This window comes from Ochotona curzoniae, unplaced genomic scaffold (genome assembly GCF_017591425.1).
Source record: "Ochotona curzoniae isolate NIBS_2020 unplaced genomic scaffold, NIBS_Ocur_1.0 contig_908, whole genome shotgun sequence".
In the NCBI taxonomy this organism is placed as follows: Eukaryota; Metazoa; Chordata; class Mammalia; order Lagomorpha; family Ochotonidae; genus Ochotona; species Ochotona curzoniae.
This window is the reverse complement of record NW_024466607.1, coordinates 8890832-8914992: the sequence shown is the minus strand read 5'-3', so window position 1 is coordinate 8914992 and position 24161 is coordinate 8890832. Positions and strand designations below refer to the sequence as shown.

Here is a 24161-nt window from a genome sequence, read left to right as displayed (position 1 = left end):
GGGCACCACACACAGGTCTGTACCAGCTCACTCTGTCAGGTGACATTCAGCCCCTAGATCTCATGGCTTAAAACAGCACCCATTTTATGTGGCACAGGATTCTGCAGGGAAGAGCTTAGCCTCGGTCCACTCGGCTTCTTCATTGGGCTTGCTCATGGATCTGTGGGTAGTTATAGGCCATGTCTAGCAGCTGGCCAGGCCACCAGGCTCACCTGTATAGTATCAAGTTCCATTGTAGCCTGTGGCAGCAAGCCTAGTGGGCGAGGACTTCCTTACCCTCTGCCTGCTGCCTCACTTCCTTTTGTCCCCAGGTGGCCAGAATCTTGGTAAAATTGCAGCTGCACTCTATTTGGAATGCACCAGAACAAGGGTGATGTCTCTTGGTTGGGCAGGGCCTTGTCTGAAGAAGCAGCCAAGAGTGGGGACTAGAGAAAGCTGCCTGCAGGTGGGCTGCACAGTTGGCACAGACGCAGCAGCTGAGGGGAACCCTCCTCCAGAGGCTTTGGGGTGGGAGGAAAGTGTGGGCAGGGGCCAGGGGGTCATGGAGGGACCTAGACCCCAGCACCCCTCCTCTGACTTCCCTTTCTTCTGTGCTCTTAGTCCAAAGCTGCCCAGGGCTACCCTAGCCCCATTTCCTTCATAGCGCTGTCAGGAGGCAGAATTACAACGGATTCCGTTTAAAGATCTTAATTAGTTTTCATTTGCGACTCAAATTGGGCAATACCTCGCTCTGTAACATAGAATGGGTGTTGCTAAGAGCAGAGGCAGAGAAAGTTGCTTTTCTAGAGAGAAGAAGGCTGTAGAAGGCAGGTGCCGAGGACAGAGTGGACTGCGTGTTGCAGTTACCGTCCTTGTAGGGGGAGCCTTCTCAGTGTGCTGGCTCAGATAAAACAGCCCCCTTTAACTGGTTGCTGTGCTTCTCCTGCTTCTTCAGGAAAAATCGCCTGTTTTTTAAGAGCACAGTCTGATTAGGTAGCATGTAGCATGAGTGGCTCCCTTTGGCTCTGGTCTAGTCTGCTGGGGCCCCTTGCAGGAAGCCAAAACAATGGCCTTCTGTGAGTTTCATTTAACAGTGCTCTTAGGGCCCCCAGATCCACACATCTATCCAAAGATCTTTCAAGACCTTCATAAACTGCCACTTGGCCTTGCAAAGAAAACACAGCCCTCACTTGGCCAGCCTGCCTGCCCGCTCGCTTCCTGCCACCCCACCTCCTTCCCTGGGTCCAGCGCTCACAGCCCTTTCCCCAGACCTTACCTCCTCCTTCCCTGCACAGACTTCCCACCCCATACATACCCGGGGGTGCCTGCTATCTGTGTAACACCACTCAAGGCTCAAGTCCTCCACGGAGCCCACATCCCCTCAGCTCTGGGATGTGTTCAGCTCTTTCCCGTGGAGTCTCTCCCCCATAGTTTCTGTAAGAACTTTGCACTAGGTCGAGGGGAGCAGCTGCTGATTGTACTTAACACATGCAGCCCTCTCTCGACTCCTTAGTTCTGCGCAGGACCCATGTGCCCAGGTAGGCATGCACAGGTGTGCGAAGGTGTGTGTTTTGGAATATACTGTATGATCAGGAGTGTGTGTGTGTGCACATAGGTGTGTGTACACATGTGCTGTGTGTCCCTGTGTGCATGCATGTATGAGTGTGCACACATGCATGTCGTTGTCATATGAACTTGTGTGCTCACAGCTGCACCAGCCAACTTGAGTTTGCTGCCAGGCAGCTGGACATGCTTGGCACCTCCTCATAGTCCCAGGCCCCTCCAAACCCTGACTGGAAGCTCGCCATTTCCCAACCTTTGTGTCTCCCCTGCTGGTCAGGAAGTGTGGGTACACAGAGCCATCAGCATCACTGTGTTGGGGTGTGAGTGTGCATGGCATGCTTATGTGAGTGCTTGTACCTCCACATGCCATAGGGGGTTGGGGCTGAGAGAACATTGCATGGGTAGGCTAATCAGAGCAGGGCTGCACCTGCCTGCAGACACATGGTAGGGGGAGGGGCTCAGGCCATCCCATCCGCCCCCCATGAGATCATTTGAAGGTAAAATGGACAGCCCTCCTTTCTGCTTGCAGGGAGTCAAGTGTGATGGTGTGGCTGTGGCATTCAGGGTGGAACTGGGAAGACAGAAAGTACCTTTCTTTCTGAAAACGGGAAGGGATTAGATGCAGGCGATCGAGCAGCACAGGGGAACGGGAGCTGAAAGCCCTGTGGCATGAGCTAATGGAGCCAGGATGCACAGCGGCGGGCACCCCTGTCACTCCAGGGCATGGAAGGAGGAGTGGCACAGGGACAGGCAGGATCACCCAATGCCAGCTGACCTTGTTCAGGGGAGCCGAGGAGACACAGTTGCCACAAGAGCTGCCTGTGTCAAGGAAGGTTGGTGCTGTGGCTTCTGCATGCTGCCACCTCCAGCCTTCATTAGTGCCTCTCAGGGAGGGCTGCATGCAGCAGGAAGCCAGAGAGCCAGGCAGCCGGGAGCTGCCGCCTGCCACCACGCCTGCTGCACATTAGTAGATCTAAGAAAGTGGCCCCAGGGGACTCCTTGGTGAGACTGTTGGGGGTATATTGAGTAGGCACGAGTGACTGATGCGTGTGTGTGTGTGTGTGCGTGTGCACCCGTGTTTGGATGGGTATGAATGACATGTGAATGGTGCATGTACGCATATACCTGTACATGCTCATTCCTGTGTCAGCAGACAGCTAGCTCACAGAGAACAGCGCCAGGAATCACACCTTTAGTTTTTCAGTCTCTTCCCCTACATCAGGTTTCATGCCAGGCCCTTTACATATATGTTCTTATTCAGTCTCACCCCCCGCCCCAAGGAGGCACTAGCTGTTATGATCACCCTCATTTTTATAGATGAGGAAACTGCACCACGGAGCATGTTTGTGACTTTCCTATGAGCACACTGCAAAAGGACCAGGGCAGAGCCATACTTAGTGCTCACTGTGCCACTGCAACTGCTGTAGAAACAGGGCCTCAGGGAGACCCTGCTCCGTGGGACCACTCTCGCCATGCCCCCACTTCCTTGGCTGCTCAGGACACAATGACCAACCACAGTTCATTTCTTGCCACATCTGTCATTCATACCCAGGGAAGGGGAGGGTTGTCTAGCGACACAAGGCCAGTGTCAGAGATGTTGTCACAAGCAAGGTGGCCCCAAGTCCAAGGGATGTAAGCCCTGTGAGCTGGATAAGGCCTGCCTTGCCTCAGCTACTGGTCCCCCTGGTCCTCCTATGGGGGCTACAGATGTGACCAGAGGCACCCAGAGACAATCTGGCAGCTGGGAGAGGGGTCCGGAGCAAAGTGATTGCTGTGGCTGCTGCTGCAGGAGGTGAAGCACCACGACCTCTCCAGAAGACACAGCTGGTGACATGGCATCAAAGCGTGCAGACTAACAGAGCACGCAGACCAACAAAATCCCAGTACATCGCTGCGTCTGCTGTTTACAAGACAAGCGCCTTAATGAGGAGGACACAAGTTGGAAACAGCAGAAACATCCACCTGCAAACGCCAAGCGGGAACAGTTATATTAACACCAGGCGGCAGCCTTAGGAGCATCCATAGGAGACGTTTGGGTCATGAAACTCAAGGTAAAGACCTAGAACCCCTGAGAAAAGTGCAGACACCTGACACACGGGCTTCAGAGAACATGAAGTTAAACTGGCAGAGTGGAGACAAGGGTCCAACCCAGAGATGGCGCTGGAGGTGTGGGGATCCATGTTCCTGCTAGGGTCTGATCCTAACAAAATCAAGGCACACACTGAGGCTGTGTCTTGGGGTTCACCCTAGCTTCTGCTCCTGTCTCCACTCCCTTTGTTCAGACAGAGGGAGTGCCTGTGGCTGCTAAATGGGGAATTCGAGAGCTGGGTGCCTTGCAAGTATGTGGCTGTCAGTAGTTCCTGGTTTTGTGAACTCCTTTGTGCCTCTGAAAAATGCCCCACTTCCTAAGGGGGTTGTGATGGTGGCTACAGCCAGGCGTAGCGCTCAGCATAGGAGTGCGGGGACTTCCTTTTTCTGTTAAGATGCTGCCAGCAGGTAGTTCTGGACTCCAGGAAACACCTTGGCTGTAGGACAGCATTTCACCAAAGCACACCATGAGGGTTAGGTGGCTGCACGCTCCAGTGTCCAGGGGTCGCTCCATGCCCTATCTAAGTACATGTGGGAAGAGCTGTCCTCCCTCTGGCCCTGCTCCTGTCCTCCCCTCAGCAGTGCCAACCCCAAGGAAACTCCCTGGCAACCTTCCTGCCTTACCCATCTCTGCCTCAGAGTCACTGCTGGGGCAGCCCAGTGATTTAACCTGATCATGCACTGGGTGCCGCGTGTGAATGCCCAGTGTACTTCCCATGAGCTTAGAGACCAACAGGAAGAAGCGCATCCCAGATCATGATCGGAAGGACCCCAGGGGAGGAGGCTCTGGGAGCTTGGGCTTCTTTGAGACTGCTGCAAACGTAGGAGGGCAGCAGCAGTGGTCAGGTGGAGAGCCCCTTTGTTTCTAACCTCAGTGCTGTGGTTGGAATGTCCCCTCCAGGACTCACACTGAACTTGAAACTAGAAGGTGAGGCCCAGGGCAGGCACTTGGTTCCAGTTAGGGTGCTGCTTAGCATACCCACGTGCCTTATCCTTAAACCCGTGGGTTCAAGTCCCCGCTTTGTTCCCAATTGCAGCTTCCTGTTAGTGTGCACCCCTGAGAAACAGCAGATGAGGGCTGAAGCACTCAGGTCCAGAGGGGGAAAAATACAAGGTGAGTCCTCTAAGAGATGATTACGCGGCTGTACGCTGGTGAATATATTATTGCTGTCACTGCAGGAAAGGGTTAGTTATCAGGGAAGCAGGCGTCTGATGCAAGGGCAGGTTTGGGCTCGACTCGCTAGCCTTCTGCTGTGTAGATTCCGTGGCTCAAAGGCCCCGGCCAGATGCTGGCCACATGCTTTTGGACTTGCTGGGCTCCAAAGCTGAGTGCCAGATAAATGGCCTGATGTGAGATATTCTGTTGCAGCAGCAGAAACCAGACTAAGACAAATGGCGAAATATTGGAAGCCACCTGAATGCCCACCTGAGATCAGGTACCTCGTTCCCAATTAAATGTGGCGCATCAATGGACAGTCCCTGCAGGGCCCCCCCCCCCCCCACTCAAGCCCAGGAACGATCAGGGGACGGGTCTGTGGAACATAAACTCCAAACATGAGATTTTAAGGACTTTAAGATTTTAAGGATTTTAAGATTTTAAGGTTGCATGAACCTCTGCTTTGCACACACACACACACACAATCTGTTTCCCCATAAAACTATGCGCATCCACAGAAAAAGCCAGAAGGGCTACCTGTCAACATGTCACCATACTTTTCTCTGGAGAACAGGATTCTAGAAGCTTCCTTTCTGTTTCTATAAACTGACCTGGTAAGTTTTTTTCTTTTCTTTTTTTTTTTTCCAAGGACCACCAGGCCAGATGCTCCTGTGAACAGATGGTGGCCATGGCTTTCAGCAGCCAGGGTGTCAGCAGTGCTTAGAGGAGGGGTCCTCTCTTCTAACAGATCTAGGAGCATGCCTTGGTGTCCCAAAGTCCAGTCATTCGAACCCTAGGCAGCAGCTGGTACTCCTTGGACAAGGTGCTTTTCATCCCCTGCTAAGCAGAGGGAGGTGGGAGGTAAGTCCTGCTGGAAAAGAGAAGCTGGGAGAGATCCCCAGAGCCACTGGGGTCACAGCAGTAGGCAGGGTCTCCATTAGTTGATTAGCCTTTTGCATTCATCTAGTGTCCACACTGAATACATGCTATGGGCAGTCACTGTCCTGGAGGCTGACTGCAGAGCAGTGAGCAAAGTGGGAGAAAACTGGTCCTCTCAAAGCTTAGAGCTCAGCAGGGGAGACAGACCAGAGCTCAGTGACACAGAGAGGGTCATCAGGCAGGCCCCCAGCGGGATTGGGGTGGCAGCCATGGCCTCCTATGTATACCCTCCCCCCCAGGGGCTCCCTCATCCAACACAGGCAAGCTGCCAACATCTCCCCAGCCCTGGACCAACGTGACTGAAGTCAGATTTGCTCTTATGGGCAAGCACTTCCACCTCATCCTGATAACCTGCCTCATTAAATTTAATGTGCTGGTGATTCCCGTTAAATAAACATCAACTAATTATTAAAAAATCATATTTGCCAAAGTTTGACTATGGAACGGATGAACCAATTACATAGTTATTCAGTCTCAAAACACACTCCATAATGGGTGGAGTGCTAACCACCAGCAGCCCAGAAGGATAGGGGAGAGCCCAGGACTCGGTTCTCTCCACACTGGCCCACATCCAGAGGTTGGTGGGCCTGCAGGACATCTGGACCTGCGTTGGTCAGAGGTACAGCAAAGTCCAAAGCTGGGCAGACTTGGGTTCTGTAGCAGCACCAGTGTTGGAACACTGGCTCTGGCCAGCTTCAGGAAACCCAACATATTGATGAATAAGTCTCGGAGGACACTTCAGGCACTGCTGGATCTAGGAGTTTCTATGTGGTTCTTGGACTCCCATGTTGTGTCCCTTTGATGACTCTTACCCCAAGAGCTCTGTCAGTTCTCACCCTGGAAAAAAAAAGAGTTCCTCTTTGTTTGCTTGTTCCAGTTTGTGGGGCTTACAGGCAGACAAAAACCAAAAATCATCCTGAGCTAACAAAGTGGAAGTTCCCTGTCAAGATGACTTAGCAAGATAATGCCAAATTGAAGCATGGAGACACGTTGTTGCACGGCCACACGGTGCTGGAAGGAAACAGAGCAGGTGCTGGCAAAGGTAACCTGGGATCTCCCCCACTGCTGCCAGGAGGGCCCAGGGGGCAATGCCACCTTGGAAATGGCCTTGGCAGTTTCTTTACAAAGTCAGACTTCGGTGTTTGACTCCTGGGCTGCCTTGTAAGCAGATACATGCGTGTATTCCCCAGGTGGAGCACAGAGAAAGTTCCTGCAAACAGCCCACAGGTGCAACAACCATGGTGCCCAGCGACAGGAGCATGGTTAAAGGAGTAGCATCTCTCCACAGTGACACTGCAGGGATTCACAACAAGCCCACAGCAACAACAGAAAGCACACTGGAGCTCTCCCTAGCAGCACGGACAGACATCCCGGGGCCACAGAGAAGCTGGACACAGAGGAGTTCACTACAGTAGATCAGCTTTCTCTTCCTCCCTAATAGCTTCCCCAGGAGCTCACCATGGGCAGCTGCACACCTCCACTCCGGCACATTCATAGGCAGGCATTTTGCTCAGGGTCTCCCAAGGCCCCAGCCAAGGCGTGGCTGAACTCGGAGCTGGAGCCACTCTTCCACGCTTGTCTGGCTGTTGGCAGAACTCATCGCCGTGTGACGGTGGGCCAGAGGAGCTGTCTTTTTGCTGACTGTTAGCTCACCTCCTGCAGGCCAGCAGCCCAGCCCCTCCTGGAACTCAGAAGCCACTTCTTCAAAGCCAGCAAGGAAGGAAGGGGTGTTGGTGGTGCCATGCAGGTTACTGTAGAATCACCCCTTTACCTCTGCTCTACACAGAAGCAACTCACACACACTTTAGTGGATTTACAAGGGTGTGACTCCAAGGGGCAGCCCCAGGTGTCTGCTACAGTGCTGGTGACTCCACTGCTAGGAAGCTCATCAAAGACCCAAGGTGGGCAAAACTAACCCAAGGGCACAGGGGCCAGGATTGGCTCCCTGTGAGCAGCGGGGTGTTTGTGTGTGTGTGTTGGGGCAGGCAGGGGGACTGTCACAAATAGGGACAGGATGAGAGGGATCCTTCATTTTCTGGTGATTATATGTGGGTATGTACAAGGGGGCTTTAAAATATCCATGGGGAAAAAAAAAGAAAAAAAAATATCCATGGGAAAAATGGAATTAAAAGATAAGTTTATTTTGGAGCAAGAATTTTTGAAATCCCTATATATGAAGAGTCTTTAAAAAATTGGTGAAAATGTATAGTATGAAAAAAAAAAAAGCTATGCATAGATTTCAAAAACCTTTGCACCAAAATAAACTTCTTTTAATTTTATCTTAGCTGTGCAGTTTTGTTTTGTTTTAGGTATTCTGGTATATGAGAGTAAACATGCATTGAGCTATTGAGCTGTATTTAGGGACTGAAGTTTGTTGTATAAAGCAACAAGAAAGAAGTTGCAGGGCAAGGGTGCTGATGTGGCACAGTAAGCTAAGTTGCCACCAGTTGCCCTGGGCCCTCTTCTAACCTAGCTCCCTGCTATGGTACCTGGGAGATGGTGGGGAAGCTGGCTGAAGGACTTGATCCCTGGTCAGAAGCCAGGAGCCTGAAGCTTCTTCCAGGTCTCCCACTTGGGTTCATGGGCCCAAGGAGTTGGCCATCCTCTGCTGCTTGCTCAGGCCACAAGCACCGAGCTGAATTTGAAGTGGAGTGTCTACTATGCCACAACAGCAGCCCCACACTCTACTTTTTAAATAAATAAACCTTTTTGGAAAGAAAGGAGGGAAGGGGGAAGGGAGAAAGAAAGGATGGAGGGGAAAGAAAAAACTGGTGGAGAGTGACTTGAGAGCCCCTATAGAATAATTTCCAAAAATCTACTAGAATTTTTTTAAAAAAAAAAAAAAAGAAGAAAGAAAGAAAAAGAGAAGCCACAGCAGGCTTCCAGCAGAGTGTGTAGCTTGCATCTTTGGAGGAAATAGGCAGGGTGTCCTTGACGTGTCCTTGGGCGTCTTCATGTTTGTCACTGTGGTGGCACTCTTCAAGGACACAGAAGGCAGCCCTCAGGTGACCGAGGTGGGCTGCAGGGAGGCGGCCTTTCTGTCATGTAGCCTTTCGGACACTTTGTCTCTCTCGCCTTTTTTTGAATCCATGAGCATGTATTTTAAAATTTGAACCATCTGTTTAAAAAAAAAAAAATGGAAAAGCCCAGACAAGTTGGAGGGTCAAGGGTCCCGACGTCCCAGCAGCTGTGACATGGGAGTGCTCGGCCCCGTGCTGCACCAGGCGCACCTGAGAGGGCGTGCAGCTGGTAACAGTTAGCAGGCAGCTTCCGTAATGTGTTCCAGCCTGGGAAGAGTCTCTTGCCTTCTCACAGTGGCTCCAAGCTCAGGGTCGAGCATGTGACTCCGGTCGGCCCAGTGTGCTGCCAGGGCCATCTTGACCAACGGGTTGGGAGAGCATTGCCTAGGAATGACTACAGGGAAGGTGGAGCCAAGAACACAGGTGCCTCGTGAAGCTCCTGGATCCAGCCATGCCTGAAGCCACATGTTCTTGGGCCTTGTAAAGAAGTGAGTCAGTAAAAGCTCCTGTGGATGAGGCAAAGCCTCAGATAGCCTGCACCAGTGCTGCCGTACCCATTGTTTATGCCCACTGTTCACACTGAATGTCATTTTTGCTGTTTTCCCTGTTTGCCTGGATGAAGCATGGGGCCAGGTAGTGTATGTTCAAGCCCCAGTCCCTCCTCCCGCCCTGGCCTGTTGCTGCCTCCTCCCTCAGGCCCTGCACTGGGGGACTGCGGTCCTGCGGTGCCTAAACTGCTGGCTGTGTGGCTGGAGGCAGTGGCCTTGTCTGCAGAGATAGGCTGTGGTCTGGTCCACCCTTTTGTCACAGTCCATGATGGAGGGGACAACAACTGGGCTGCTGCTGCTTCGGCTCCTGGCTGGGCCACAACCGAAGTGCCACTGCACCTGTGTGAGGAAGGCAGGTGCTTTAGGATAGCACTAGGATGGCTTCCTAGAGGAGGAGGAACCCGCTAAGATCTCCAAAGGGACCTCAGGGAGGGATGTCTGAGCAGTCATCGCATGCAGAACTGTGATAAATCAGGGAACCTACCAAGATCCCTCCCGGATGGGATCTTCTCTGGGGGAAGGAGGGTGGATGCCAGGCCTGCAGAGCTGGGGTGCCTCTGCCCCCCCACCTGCCTCCCAGGCTCCTCCTCAGATGCAATCCAAAGCAGCTTGCTCAACAGGTCCCTGGGCTCCTCGCTTCTCCAGGCCTCGGTTTCCCCATCTGGGAACAGTCACAGCCCCTCCCCCATTCACAGCCACACCTTGTGAGTGTTGGTGCCGAGGGAGACCTTAGCACAAAGCCAAGCCTGAGACCTCACAGTGACCCCCAGAGCCGCATGATTCGCCTTGTGATTTCCAAAAGGCACTGGGGGAGGGAATGGAATCTGGAGGGGTGCCCATGCTTCTGCCTTCTTTGGACAGAGACCCCAGCTGGCTGCACAGGGCTTTCTTTGCCTGTTGGCTGGAAAAGACCCCTTCCCCGAGAAAGTTCAACTTCCCTTTTCTTGTGCTCTTCCGCCCTTGAGCTCTAATCAGATCTATACAGCTCAACGGTAGACAGCCTCGGAGAGAGATGAGTGGGAACCTGGCACAGCAAGGGGCCCCCAGAGACCCCGGTGCAGGTGGCTGTACAAGGTCAGGTCTGGTGGCAGCAAGTGTGTTCCCAGGACTGCCTCGCCTGTGCAATGAGGGGCCTGGGGAGTAGGGCGGGGCTCCCTACTGCTCTCCCACCCCTCCATGACCTTACTCTGCATCCCATGGTACTACACGGATACCCCTGCCTGCCCTCTGCTACTGCACCCCCATGTCACTCTCTGCCTCCACTTCCCCCTCGCCGTGCCTTTGGAAGCTCTGAGCTGACAAGAAGTCCTGGAGGCTGGAGAAGTCACGTGGAAAGAGACAGAGAGGAACCCCTGCCCCCAGGGGACGGAAAGGAGCCAGGCAATGAACCCAGCACCGAAATGAGGAGCCCCACCCCATGCCTCCCAGCTGAGAGCACGGTACCCACACCCTTGCCCACCCTACCTGCCGCTCCTTCCAGGAAAGATGGGGTTCCTGGTTTTGGGGTGCTTTCCCGCCCCCACCAGGAAGAGCTTGTCTCCAAAGGGTGATGGAGCAAGGAGCACCGCTGCTGGGGACAATGAGGGAGAGGTAAGCTCAGGTCGCTGGGGTGCTCAGCCCTGCACTAAGCGGGAGGTCTTTGGGTACCCACAGGGGCCAGACTCTGCCCAGGGAGTGGAGCCAGGCGCAGTCGGGCCTGGCATCCCAGCAGCAGCTAAGGATATTTTATAAACTTTTGAAATAATTGTCATCTGTGACGTTTGCAGTTTCACAGAAGGCAGTAGAGTGTGGAGGAGCCCCAGTGGCTAGGCACTTCCGCTCCCTGTGCTGTGCGGTCAGGAGCCCCAGAACCACAGACCCAGGTTCCAATCGTGGCTCAGCTGTGGCCACACGCCTCCCACTTCTCCTTCTCTGTGCCTGGAAGAAGCTTCTTGGTGTGGTCACCAAGCCAACCCAGAGGGGGGAGCTGGGTGTGGGCATTGGGTGCACACACAGCAGCCATCTGCTCTGCCACATTGGTCCCCCTTCATGTGTGGGCCGCAGCCCTTTTCCTTATTGATTCCTGAAAGTTCTTTACATATTCTGGATCTACATCTTTGATCCACTGTATGTGAGAGATCTTTCTCTGGGTCCTGGTTTGTCACCCTATGTTCGAGACTGTTCACCATAATAAAAGGATTCCATTTGAATGTAGAATTGATCCGTATTGCCATCGCTAGTCACAAGACAACCTGCTCTGTTACCTCCTGGTTTTCACTCTCCTGCTCGGGTCCACCCACCTATTGCAGTGGAGGGCTGTGCATGACTCGAGGGAGGGGTCTATCTGCAAACTCTGCTTGCTGGCCCGTGGCCTGGCTCCTGAGGGGAGGGGAGACACCTTGAATGGGATCCCAGGTCTGCAGTGCCCTGGACCAGAACAGCCCACGGGAAAGGGGTGTGGCGGCCGCTGGGGACCAGACCCCTCCCGCCCCACCCCAGCCCTTCCTCCACTGCTTCCCGTCCTGAACTTGACACCACAGTCCACCGGCAGCAAATCCCGGCACTCCAGGGCCTCCAGACCGACAGGCTATTCCCGCCCAACAATCCACCAGCTGCCTTCCCGCGGGACGCCTTCCCCACAGCCTCAGCTCTCCCTGAGGGGCTCTCGGCAAGCACTGACCCTCTAACCTCCTGCAATCCCCCGGTGTGGGGAGAGGGGAAGGGGATCGGTCCCTGGCCCGCACCTCCACCCCAGCTGCAACCAGCCTTGGGGGCTGCTGGCAGGGGCAGCCGGGCTCCCCATCGCAGGGCCAGGCCCCACCCCAGCGAGCCCCCACTGTGCCTCCAGGCTCCTCACACCTCCCGGTCTCCTCGGGGGCCCAGGACCGCAGGTCACATTGTCCAGACACCAGGCTTTGCTGTCCTGCCACACCCCTGCCGCAGGATCCCGAGCCAGGGACTTTCCTCCTCCGGCCGGCGTTCGCAGCCCGCCTAGCCTGGGGCCCGCGGGGGATCACCGGGTGCCCGCTGCTCGTTCGCACAGGGACCGGATCCACCTTGCGAATGGAACAGCCGCTGGGACACACGGACCCCGGTGCTGGACTCGGTTTACCTCCCTCCCCGGTCCCCTCCCCGGGCTTAGATGGAAGCCGTGCTTCCAGCCGGGATGCACGGAGGCCACGCCCCGGTCCCAGGGGTGAGGTGTCAGGCCAACCCGGGCAGCGGTTGTGCGGGGTTGAGGGGCTCCCGGGGAGTCCAACCCCGCGGCCCCCTTGGCCGAGCCATTTAAGGCGGGCGGCCCCATCGCCCTTTGAAGGCTCGCGGTGGGACCCGGAGTGCGCACAGCGCGGGGCAGAGCGCCCTCTGGAGGCCGCGGCCGGCCCCGCCTCCGCCCCGCCCCCGCCGGCCCCGCCCCCCGGGCCTCCGCCGGCGCATGCGCGCGGCGCGGCGCTCCGCGGGCGGCGAGAGCGAGGCCGGTCCGCAGCCGCGCGGCGTTCGGCGCTCCATTCATGCTGGGCAGCGGCAGCGCGGCCACGCAGCGGAGCCCGGGCGCGGCGGCGACGGCGACGGCGGCGGCAGCAGCAGCGGCCTCGGCCTGGGCGGCCTGCGCGGCTTCGGCGGCCCCGTGGCGGGGCGGGCGGCGGCGGCGGCGGCGCGGGCGACGGGGCGCGACGATGGCCGGCGGCGGGGCGCGCCCCGGGGCAGCCGGTGAGTCGGGGCGCAACTTTCCCCGCGGCGCTGCGCGAGGCGGTGGGCGGGGAGCCGGGCCAGGGCAGGCGGGGGTCACGGGGCCGGTGCAGGGTCTCTGGCCCCCCGAGGAGGAAGGGGGCAGCCCGGCACCGGTCGGGCGGGGGGTGGCCTCGGCGAAGGCGCCTCGGTGCGGCCGGGCGAGCAGGGGGTGTGCGCGGGGGACTGCGGCGCGCGTGTCCGCGCTCCGCGTGTCCCTGCGTCTCTGGCCCGGGCGCCCGCCTGTGTCCGGGCGCGGCCGCGGCGCCGCCGCTGAGCTGCCGCGTCCCCGCCCGGCCGGGATCGGACCGCGGCCCCAGGCACAGGGCCGCCGGCCTCTCCTTGCCCGGCCCGGCCCGGCCCGGCCCGCAGAGCTCCGCTGGGCAGCTCCCTGGGGCGGCCCGGAGGAGGCGGGCGCTGCCCCCTCCTCAAAGGCTGAGGAGAAAGTTTGCGGCGGCCCCGCCGGCAGGGCCCTGCTGATGCCCAGGCCGAACCCGGCCGCTGGACCGCGCGCGGGGCGCAGACCTCCGGCGGCCGGCGAGGACCGAGCTGGGCAGGCCCGGGCAGGGCTCGGCGGCCGCCTGGGCAGGGCCGCGGGAGCCGGGAGGAGATCTTGAGGGGTCTGTGCACTCGGCCGGCCCCCCAGACGCTGTGGGAGGGGTGGGGGGTACTTGGAGCCGTCTCCCGGGGATCGCTGCCCCCTCTCCGCCTCTTCTGGCCCGGGGCTCCTGGAGCAGGGCGCCCGGTCCAGCCCAGGGCCGTCGGGCTGGGAGAGGGGGTGCGGGTGCCGCTCGCAGGCCGCCCCGTTCGCAGCCTCCTGGGCCTCCCCCTTGCTGGGCCTCGCCAGGGTCAGACCGCTTCACTCGGAGGCTTCCGATAGCTTCCTGGACAGTCCCCGGCTTGGCATGCAATGTAGCCGGCGGCTGTGCTGGGCACATTCAGAGCTGTGTGGGGAGTGGGTAGCGGGGACTCCAGGGAGATCCCCCCCATCCCCTATGCTGTCCCAGGTACTGCCTGGAACTGGCAACTGCCCCTGGCTTGCCCGTGGGGTACTGGGGCCACGCCCCTTGAAAGAAAGGGGTGTGTTGAGGGGGAGGGGAAGTAGTGGAGCCTCTGCCCCTCAGCTGGGCTCCTGAGGCATGGGTACCTCCTGGCAGGCTGAGCACTGCAGCCCTTGGTGTCCCTCGCGCCTGGGTAGCACACACACCCGAGGTTCCTTGCTCTGTTGTGGGGAGTGTAGCGGAGGCGGAAGGCGTGCATGGGACTCCCCAAGACTGCCCAGCCCTGGAAGAACCCATCTGCAAACCGGCGATTGTGCTTCAGGGCCAGACTTGCAGTCAGCTGGAGGGGCAGGCGCAGGGGTGAGGGTTAGTGCACTAGGCTGGCGGGACTGAAGGAAGCTGAGGTGGAGCTCTGAGGGTGGAGGACCGGTGGGCTCCGAGGACAAAGCAGATGGCCCTGCACTGGACCCTGGGGCTCCAGGGTGGTGGCCTGCACCTTTTGTGTCCCGAGGACCATGCTGTGCCCAGCAGTGTGGAGCAGACACTTGGAGGCAGGACCTGGCTGAGGGCATGCACTTTTCTGTGATCGCAATGGGCTGCTGATGTAAGCAGGGCCACTCAGGTCCACCTCCCGCTGGGGCAGGGTGGGGAGCCACTGGGCAAGGTAGCGTGCCCTCTGTACCCTACCTCCATATCCCACCGTCTGGGAGCCCTGGGAGGATTCCCCGGGGGGAGGGCATGGGAAGCAGTCTGTCCTGCCGTGGAGAGGGCTGAGGGGGGTGGGTGGCATTTGTTACCAAGGGTGAGAAGGACTCCCTGGTATCACCCAGGGCTGCGAGAGGGAAAGGAACATGACCTGGTGTGGGTTTTCCCAATCAGCAATGCTCTCCTGTCCAGGACAGGAGCCCCTGGCACAGCCTGCACCTGTCTGTGGCCTGGCCTCTCCCCATCCAGCGCCCGTCCAGCTTTCCCCTTCCCCCTGGGGGCCCACTCTTCCCAGGCCCCTTGTTCGCTCAGACTCTTGCCACCACAGCATGCCTTCCCTTCCCAGCTGCCATGGTGCCTGGTTCTTCCAGAGCAGGTGGAAGACCCTCACAGGGAGCCTCTACAGGTCTCAGGGCTCTGCCCTTCTTCCTGAAACTCAGCCTCTGCTGGCACACCCCTCCCAGAGCCAGCCCTGCCCCCAGCACCCAGGCACAGCTTGGGGATGAATGCTTGCTTTCCCTGGACAGATTAGGCCTGGAGAAGTGGGGCCTCAGCAGGGCAGCTGGTTTCCCATAGAAGCTTGGAATTTGGGCTCTGCCCTGTAGGGACTGGCAGGGTGACCTTGGGTCTGTGGGAGCCCTGAGCCCTCTATCTCAGGGAAGTACCCCGAGCCCCCTCACTGGCTTTTGCCAGATGGTGGGTACAAGGGACTCAGGCCAGAGCTCAGGCTCCCTTCTCCCCGGCGCCAGTCCCATCCTGGCAGCCTCTGTTGGGGGGGCGTGGGCGCGGGCTGAAGGCCAGGCTGGAGTTTGGATGGTGGCTTCTTCAGCCGGGTCCCTCCTGTTTAATATAAAAAGCGGGGCCCATAATTGCATTACGATGTGTATAATTACCCCGGAGGAGGGGTGAGCCCAGCCCCTGGTAATTGCAGGCCTGCTTTGAACTGATAAACGGTGAGTGATTCATGTTTTCTTTGGAGTTCACATCTACTCTGCTTTCAGCCCAGGCCTGGCTGCCACCACTAGGAGCTTCTGCTCCCTGGTCCCCCTCGGGCTCCAGGGAGGGGCTGGGGCGACAGGGCTGGAAGGACACCCCTCCTGACCATCTTTGGAGGCAGCTGACAGCTGTAGGAGGGGGACACACAAGGCTTGCGTGACGTCCTGGCCGGAGCTGCTCCCGTTTCCCCTGCTGGGCAGTGGCTACACGCTGGGCAGGGGCATGTAGGGGCATGGGGAAGAGCAAGGAGTGGGTACCACTCCTTGTGCCCATTCATTCATTTACAAGTGTTGATTGAGACTCAGAGAAGTTATAGCAGAGAGAGAAAGCAGCAAACTTCCACAGAGGCAGCCCTTCCCCTTCCCTGCCCTCAGAGTCGCCATCCTGGTGGGGATCTGGGAATGGCATTGTCCCAGACCGTTAGCCGTGCTGTGCTACAGGGCAAAATGGCAAGCAGGTCAGAGGGACGCTGGGCCGACACCTGAGCTGGGAGGTGGGGCAGACAGAGCAGTCTGCTAGCTAAGGACGGACCTGCAGGTCCCGAGGCCTCCGGCACAGTGGCCAACAGCCAGCTCCCTGCCTGCACTTGGCAGAAGGCTCCATCTTCAGGCCTCAGCCTCTCTACCTGTGAAGTGGGGGCTGCCTAGCTCTGTGAGAGGCATTGTCTAGAAGTTCAGGGGAGCATGTGGGCAGTCCCAGGTGGCACCTGCCAGCGTGCAGGTCAGCATCACTGTGCACGCTTAGGGTAGGGCCCTTGCTGGCCCCAAGTGGGCGGCTCTGCTGACAGTGCCTCGTGGGCATGCCACGACCTTCCTGCTGTCACCCGCGAGAGGAGCTGTCGTCATCCTCCTTACATACAGAGTGGGAAACCCAGGCCAGGAAAGGGAGTGTCCCTGTGTGTGCAGAGCCACAGGCTTAACCCTTTGTGTGGCCACCTGCTGTCAAGCCAGGGGGTGGGAGAAGGGTGGGCAGCGGAGGGGGACTTTCCAGTGGCAGGTGACCTGCAGGCCGTGATGCCGTAATGGCTGTGGGTTGGGGGCAGCAGCTGGGGAGCAGTTTGGGGGAGCTGTGGAGTGGGAGCTGTGGAGTGGGCAGTGCTGGGGCACAGCGGCAGTGAGCCTCTGGTCTAAGGGAGAACACACAGATCTGGTCAGGCCTGGCATCTGCGTGGGGGTGGAGGTACCAAACTGGGAAAAGAGGGTTGCTGCCAAGGGCTGGGCATGGGGTGCTGGCACGCTCCCTGTCTGCAGGATTCCCTCCATCCTAGGAGCTGGCTGTCGGCTGATGGCAGGTGAGATTGGGAGGGACAGCTGAGGGGCAGTGGGCTGGGGCTTGTGTACCAGTGAGCTGGAGTGTGGACATAGACAGGAGGTTATACCCATTGTATGGCTTTTAGGTCATTGCTTAAAGTGCAGTGTTGGAGGTCAGCCAGGGGAGTGTCTCTGGCACTGGAATCCCAGTAACCTGGCCCACCTCCAGCCATGCTGAGCACCACTGCCCATCAGACATGGCTTCGTTGGAACTGTCCCCAAATGGGCTGTGCTGCCTGCCACGGGGGCTGCTGTGAGTGTGAGTAGAGGACCTGGTGGGTCCAAAGCTGTTGTGAGCACCCAAGGAGTGCCTCACTCCCATGAGGCGGAGTAGGAAAAGTACAGGGAGTAGAGCTGACGTCACTTAACTGTGTGTGCCCACAGGCCTGCTAGCCTCCTGCCCAGGCTAGCCCCAGACAGTAGTGGCAAGCACTGTGGAGGTGGCGATGAGTGGGTGACTGTGGTGGTGGTTGCCCCCAAGAAGCTGGAGCAGGAAGGAGGTCGCCCAGCCTGGGAAGGAGGGCCTGGATATGCCATCCGGCCAGTCCCAACCCAGGCCACAGGCCCTTGCCCCCAGTCTCCCTCCTGCATCTCGAACTGGTGCTGTCCGCAGCTGGGGTAGCTGCAGCTTGATTGGTCGTGGCAACATGTAGTGTACCCTCACTGCAGAGCCCTGGGCCAAGGAGTTGCCCTCTCCTCTGCCTCTGGCTTCGCCCCAGCTAGATCCTGCCTGCTGGAGATGCAGCAGGGATGGCTCTAGGGATAGATTGCACATGGGGGCACTGTCGTGGGTGTGCAGGCCATGCCCACCCTCACTGACCCTGTCCCGCCCATTCTTCCCCCAGGGTTGAGGCTCCCAGCCCCATGAAGCCCACCCCTGCAGGACCTGAGTGGCTCAGCCTGAGGCCCCTACCCGCCATGCCGCTGCCACCTCAGAGCCCGTGGGCACTTCCAATGCTGCTGCTGCCACTGCTCCTGGGGGGCACACAGCAAGTGGTAGGCACGCCCAGGCTGGGTGGGGGCACACAGCCCGCCTTCCGCACCTTTCCGGCTAGTGACTGGGGCCTCACTCACCTGGTGGTCCACGAGCAGACGGGCGAGGTGTATGTGGGCGCAGTGAACCGCATCTACAAGCTCTCGGGGAACCTGACGCTGCTTCGGGCACATGTGACAGGCCCTGTGGAGGACAACGAGAAGTGCTACCCGCCCCCCAGCGTGCAGTCGTGCCCGCACGGCCTGGGCAGCACCGACAATGTCAACAAGCTGCTGCTGCTGGACTATGCCGCCAACCGCCTGCTGGCCTGCGGCAGTGCCTCCCAGGGCATCTGCCAGTTCTTGCGGCTCGACGACCTCTTCAAGCTGGGCGAGCCACACCACCGCAAGGAGCACTACCTCTCGAGTGTGCGTGAGGCCGGCAGCATGGCTGGCGTGCTCATCGCAGGGCCGCCGGGCCAGGGCCAGGCCAAGCTGTTTGTGGGCACACCCATCGATGGCAAGTCCGAGTACTTCCCCACGCTGTCCAGCCGCCGCCTCATGGCCAACGAGGAGGATGCTGACATGTTCGGCTTCGTGTACCAGGATGAGTTCGTATCGTCACAGCTCAAGATCCCATCCGACACCCTGTCCAAGTTCCCGGCCTTTGATATCTACTATGTGTACAGCTTCCGTAGCGAGCAGTTTGTCTACTACCTCACCCTGCAGCTGGACACACAGCTCACCTCACCCGACGCCGCTGGCGAGCACTTCTTCACCTCCAAGATCGTGCGGCTGTGCGTGGACGACCCCAAGTTCTACTCGTACGTGGAGTTCCCTATTGGCTGCGAGCAGGCGGGCGTGGAGTACCGCCTGGTGCAAGATGCCTACCTGAGCCGGCCTGGCCGTGCCCTGGCCCAGCAGCTGGGGCTGGCAGAGGACGAGGAGGTGCTGTTCACCGTGTTTGCCCAGGGCCAGAAGAACCGCGTGAAGCCACCCAAGGAGTCGGCGCTGTGCCTTTTCACGCTCAGGGCCATCAAGGAGAAGATCAAGGAGCGCATCCAATCGTGCTACCGCGGCGAGGGCAAGCTCTCGCTGCCCTGGCTGCTCAACAAGGAGCTGGGCTGCATCAACTCGGTGAGTACTGGCTGCTTTCCTAGGCCGTTACTAGAGAGCTGGGTCAGAAGTGGAGTAGCTGGGACTCAAACCAACACTCATATGGAATGCAGGTGTTGCAGGCAGCAGTTTAACTGGTTATGCCACCTCGCCATCTTGCTTGTTTGATTTATCCTTAGTTTATAGACAACGTCCCCAAGATGCAGAGGTGGGGCAACTTGTCCAGGGTCACATAGCCAGTAGAGGCAGAGCTAGGATATTATCTGGTTGCATAGGCCCCCGACAGTATCTCTGGAGTGATGGTGGCTCTGTGTCCTTGGGCTTCCACCTCCTTGGCAGCAGTGGGCGTGGATGTCATTGCATACAGGCAGCACTCTGTCCCTGACATACCATGTGCTGGGTAGCACCCCCTGCGCTTCTCCTTAGGTGCCCACTGTGGGCTGGCCTTGTACCAGCCTCTGTTTGGGCAGTGTCTCCTTTGCACTCTGGGGTAGCAGGCAGTTCCCAGGCAAGCACCCGAGGCCAGGCCCGTGCCCTCTGAGGCTGCTGCCCTCTAAGCTGGGAGTACCACTCCTTGTGGGGACCACCCAGGTACCCGTGGTGGATGCAGTCGCCCGACCTCTCCCAGGCCTCTCCACCGTGTGGGCTCAGGGACAGCTCATGCTGCCGGAGTCCAGCTCCAGCTGAGTTCGGAACTCGAGAAGGGTGCGTGGATGAGGCGTAAAGAGGAAAGAAAGAGACGGACCACTAGGAGTTCATGATCATAATGGACAATGCACAAAAGCTGTCCGCTTTATTTATACAAAATCAGTCAAATTCTGGCTCAGACTTTTTACGTCATGAACAAGTGGGTGTTTCTAAGGATAATTCTGCCATTAGTTTTACCTAGAAACAATAGAAGTTCCTGCTAACATTACCTAGAAGTTCCTGCTAGGATTCTTATCCTACAATTCAATCTTGTATCACAAAGAAAAGGAGAACTTAAAGATCAAGGAAAGAATGAAAGCCTAAATACAGGTCCCTTGATTAGCATAGGTTCAATGGGGACAGCCAAGACAATAGGAATGATAAAGGGCCCCATTTGCAAGACATTGACCTCCAAGCTCAGGCTGAGCAAAAGGTTAACCTTGCAGTGGCAAATGCCAGGATGGATTAGAATTCTTCCGCAGAGTGGTCCAGTGTCCATGCAAAAGAAGGTGGAGCTGCATTCAGGTGGTTGTAGAGACATCCGCCCGGGTGGGCCCTGCCGAACAGCGGGAAATTCCTTGCGGCCCTGCCTGCAATGGAACACTCTTCACCCCCTCATGTCCCCCACATCTACTGCATGGACCCCAGCATCATGCTGCCTGCCCTGTCCGTGTCCAAGCCCCACCCTTCCCAGGAGGGCTCCCCGATGGCTCCCAGCTCTGGCACAACCTCCCCTAAGGCATCTGCTTTATGGCCTCTCTGCTCCCAGCTTGTAGCGGGATCAAGTTGTCATCTTACTTGTGCCTTCGGCTTTTTCACCCTGCCCTTCCCTCTCCTTGGCTTCTCAGTAAGTAGCTGCCTGCCCCCGCCCCGGCCCCCCAGCACCTCGTGCTATGGATTGCCTCCCTGCTACCCGTTCCACAGTCCCTTCCTGTGCCTTGGAGGTGTGACTGGCTCCCTCCCATTGGGAGGAACTCCACTGGGGTCTCTACCCTCTTCAGTGCTCTGAGCGAAGACCCAGCTCCCCACGCCAGGCTGCACCCACCTCTATCCAGCTGCCGCTGTGACTGGTAGGGCCCCCAGAGCAGCAGGCCTGACACATGAGGGTCCTGCCTGCTTGGTGGCTCCCACACTGAGGTCGTGCCATTCAGGGGCCAGTGGCTCCCCAGGCTGTGCTCTGTGCAGAGCCAGGTGCAGGAGACATGGGAGATGTGCTTGCTTCAGCCTCGATCTCTCTGTCTCTCAGTGGGCTTGAGGACCCCTGTTCCATTGGACTGCACAGCCTGGCCTAATGGCTGTGTGCTTGTTCCTGGAAGACCCTCCTTGGCCCCTGGCCTGACTGCAAAGGCCCAACTGGGAGGCCCCGTCCCCAGGGAGGTGTCCGTGGTATGACTCTCACCTTGTCCCTGCTCACAGCCCCTGCAGATCGATGATGACTTCTGCGGGCAGGACTTCAACCAGCCCCTGGGTGGCACGGTCACCATCGAGGGCACACCCCTGTTCGTGGACAAGGACGATGGCCTGACCGCCGTGGCCGCCTACGACTACCGTGGCCGCACCGTGGTGTTTGCCGGCACTCGCAGCGGCCGTATCCGCAAGGTTAGGCCAGGATGGGCATGGGGTGTGGGGATGTGGGAACTTGGGATCTGGTGAGGGAGCAGGGTCTGGGCCCAGGGACCTTGAGGGGCTTACTTCACTGGTGCCCAGTAAGGGTCCAAGCCTGGGTGAGGACCCTTAGAGGCCATGCAGCCTGGAGGCCAAGGCTAGTGGGGCAGGCTCTGTAGTGTACTCATGACTCCAGAAGGCTGAGGAGAGGTGGGGGTGGGGTGGCCTGCGCGGGCCCCCTCCCCTCCGGTTCTGTTCCTGAGCCCTGGCAGATCCAGTGTCTGCTGAGACAGCAATGCCCTGCACGAGGGCGGCGGCAAGGCCAAGGGCAGGGGAAGGGTAGGCCCCCGCCACCACGCCACCTTGGGCTGCTGCCAGAGGAGTGGTGTACAGGGCACTGGAGGGACAGTGTTCCTGGCCCCTCAGGGTGAGGGGTGTGGAAGGGCTCCCTGGCCTCTGCGTTCTCCTTCCCACCAATGCTGAGCTGGACCAGGAGGGCTTCCTGGAGAGTGAGGGCAAAAAGGAAGCCTCTGGACCTGTGGGTGGGTATTACTGGGTAGGTACCAGGCTTTAGGGCAGGGTGAACTGCTAAAGCAAGCTCCCTGGGAGACTGCGGGGTGGGGGTGCCGGGTGCGGCAGGACTCAGCAAGCAGGGGCGGGCCTGGGGATGAAATACCAGCCACCAGGGCCGGCACTGACACAGCTCCCCGCCTGCTGTGTGTGCACCCGTGGGTGGGGCTGGGCCTGCTGCCAGCCAGGGCCTCCAAGCTCTTGGCCTGGGCCATGGAGGTTGCCTTGGGACTCATGTCCCTCTGCTGTCTGGGAAGGGAACACCCCTTCCGACTCCCCCAGTCCCACACTTGAGCTTTCAGCCTCACTGTGGAATGAGCCCAGGTGTTCATGACCTAGGCTAGGTGTCTGCGGACTGCTGCTGAGTGCAGAACTGTGGTGGGCAGGACCCTGTGAGCTCCCAACACAGCTCAGTACCCTCTAGTGCCCTCAGCCAGGTCCTCTGCTGGAGCTTTTGGCCTCTGGCACAAGGGGCTTTTCCCTGTCGCTCGCCCTCTTAGGGCAGGAGGGAGCCACCCAGGGCCCTGTATGTGCTGCTGTGTGGTGCCTGGCAGACAGCTGTGCTAGGGAGAGATGCCAGAGGCTGGGGAGATACAGTCGGCTTGGAGCCGTTCCCACGGGCACCTCCACTCGGCTCCCAGGGTTGCAAGCATCCCCTGGGATGGTGGGTGGGCTGGAAGAGGGGCAGGCAGAGCAGTCCTGGCGCCGCCCTCAGGTTCCCCAGTAAGGCTGGGCAGACGGGTTCCTCCAGTGCTCCCATTGCTGCTTCCTCCCCTGCTCTGTGCCCCAGGACACCTCTGGGTGGCAACTTTGACTGGGGGGATGGGGAGGAATCCTGAATCCCAGTTGGCTATTGTTCTGCTACCCTCCCCTGCCCCATCTGGCAGGGGACTGAGGCCTGGAACCTGGATTTGTGGACTGGTCCACGGAAAGAGGCCACCCTGGGCCATGACCAGAGGTCCCCTCCACCTTTCCTCCCTGGCCCCGTGGCCTGTCGCCTACTCCTCCAGGCCCGTTGCCAACTTGTTTGGATGGCTGCTGGGCAGTCCAGCTGGCCAAGTAGAGTGTGAATTCCTCCAAGGGCCTTGGTGTTGCTGGTTCAGGTCCCTTTCTGGGTGACCGTTTCTTCCTCCCAGCACTCCACCCCCCAGACTAGGTGCAGCTTGTGAGTGGGTGGCACCATTTTGGGGGTGCCTGGGGCTGCTGGCTGGCAGTGGATAGTGGACCCTGTGAGCCGGACACTTGGGGCTGTTTGTAGGATCTCCAGTCAAGGCAGCCCCAGGCCTGTGCTCCTAAGGGTGCCTGTGTTTATGGCAAGGGTCTGTGGCAGTCTTGGAAGTCGATTGTGTCCTGTGTCAGGTCTTGTGTGCCCCAGAGTCCCACAAGCTTGCCCATTGTCAGGCTGTTCCGAATTCCTGAGCATGGGCACCTCAAGGGCACACGGAGCACAGGTTGTGTGCTGGCCTCACGTGGAAGCCTCATAGCAACTCCCCCCCCAGAAGAGGGAACCATGGCAAGGGTGGAGCCAGCACTGCCCAGGGCCTCACCATTCCTGCTCCTCTGTGGGTCCTTGCAGGAGGGTGCCTGGGGCCTGACAGGTTCCCTGGATGGGGAAGGTAGGGGTGTTGGACCCCTGCTTCAATGCCAGCCCTCCCTGAGGGCGCCCAGGGCCTGCAGCAGTTCAGCAGCTGCTCTTCCAGGAAGCCCTCCCCCACCCCCAGTGCCCCCACTGACCTGCAGGCCCTCAGCAGCTGCTGCCTGCCCTCTCTCAAGTGGGGGGGAGGAAGGTGGCTCTAGCTGCTGCCTGCTGTGCATCCCCTCCTGTCTCCTTGTTCCATAGTGCCCCCAGGGCCTACGCCCCTGTCCTGGCTTTAGGCACATGCTGCTTAGTTCCCACAACCAGGGTAGCAGTTCCACAGGCATCTGGCCTGGCTCTGTAACCTGTAGGTGCCACCCTAGGCCCTGCCATGACCCCTCCCACAGCAAGGGACGCTCCCCCCCCCCCCACGCCCTTCCCCTCCCCTGCAGCCACACACGCTGCTTCTTGGCTGGAGCCTGGCAGGAAATTCCTGCTTCCCTCGTCTCCCCGTGTTGTCCTGACCAAGCCTGGGTGTTGTGTGGCTGTGGGCCACAGTGTCCCTGCTGGGTTCTCCCACCGCCTCTTGCTCTGTGGGCCTCCAGCTCCTCCTCCCCTCCTGCTA

At 58.7% G+C, this 24161-nt stretch overlaps 1 protein-coding gene across 3 annotated transcripts in view; it reads left to right on the top strand.

Annotated features, from left to right (window-relative positions):
- The first annotated feature begins 17871 nt into the window (after nucleotides 1–17871).
- The window catches only part of PLXNA1 (plexin A1), a 44124-nt gene continuing 37834 nt past the window's right edge, over nucleotides 17872–24161 (top strand). For 2 of the 3 annotated variants that reach the window (XM_040995321.1, XM_040995319.1), the window contains exons 1-2: nucleotides 17880–19119; nucleotides 21202–21384. In XM_040995321.1, coding sequence (XP_040851255.1) covers nucleotides 17929–19119; nucleotides 21202–21384 — 1374 coding nt within the window. In that variant the 5' untranslated portion in view covers nucleotides 17880–17928. Of the gene's footprint in view, nucleotides 19120–21201; nucleotides 21385–24161 lie in introns of all 3 variants that reach the window. The other variant, XM_040995320.1, reaches the window with a different exon arrangement.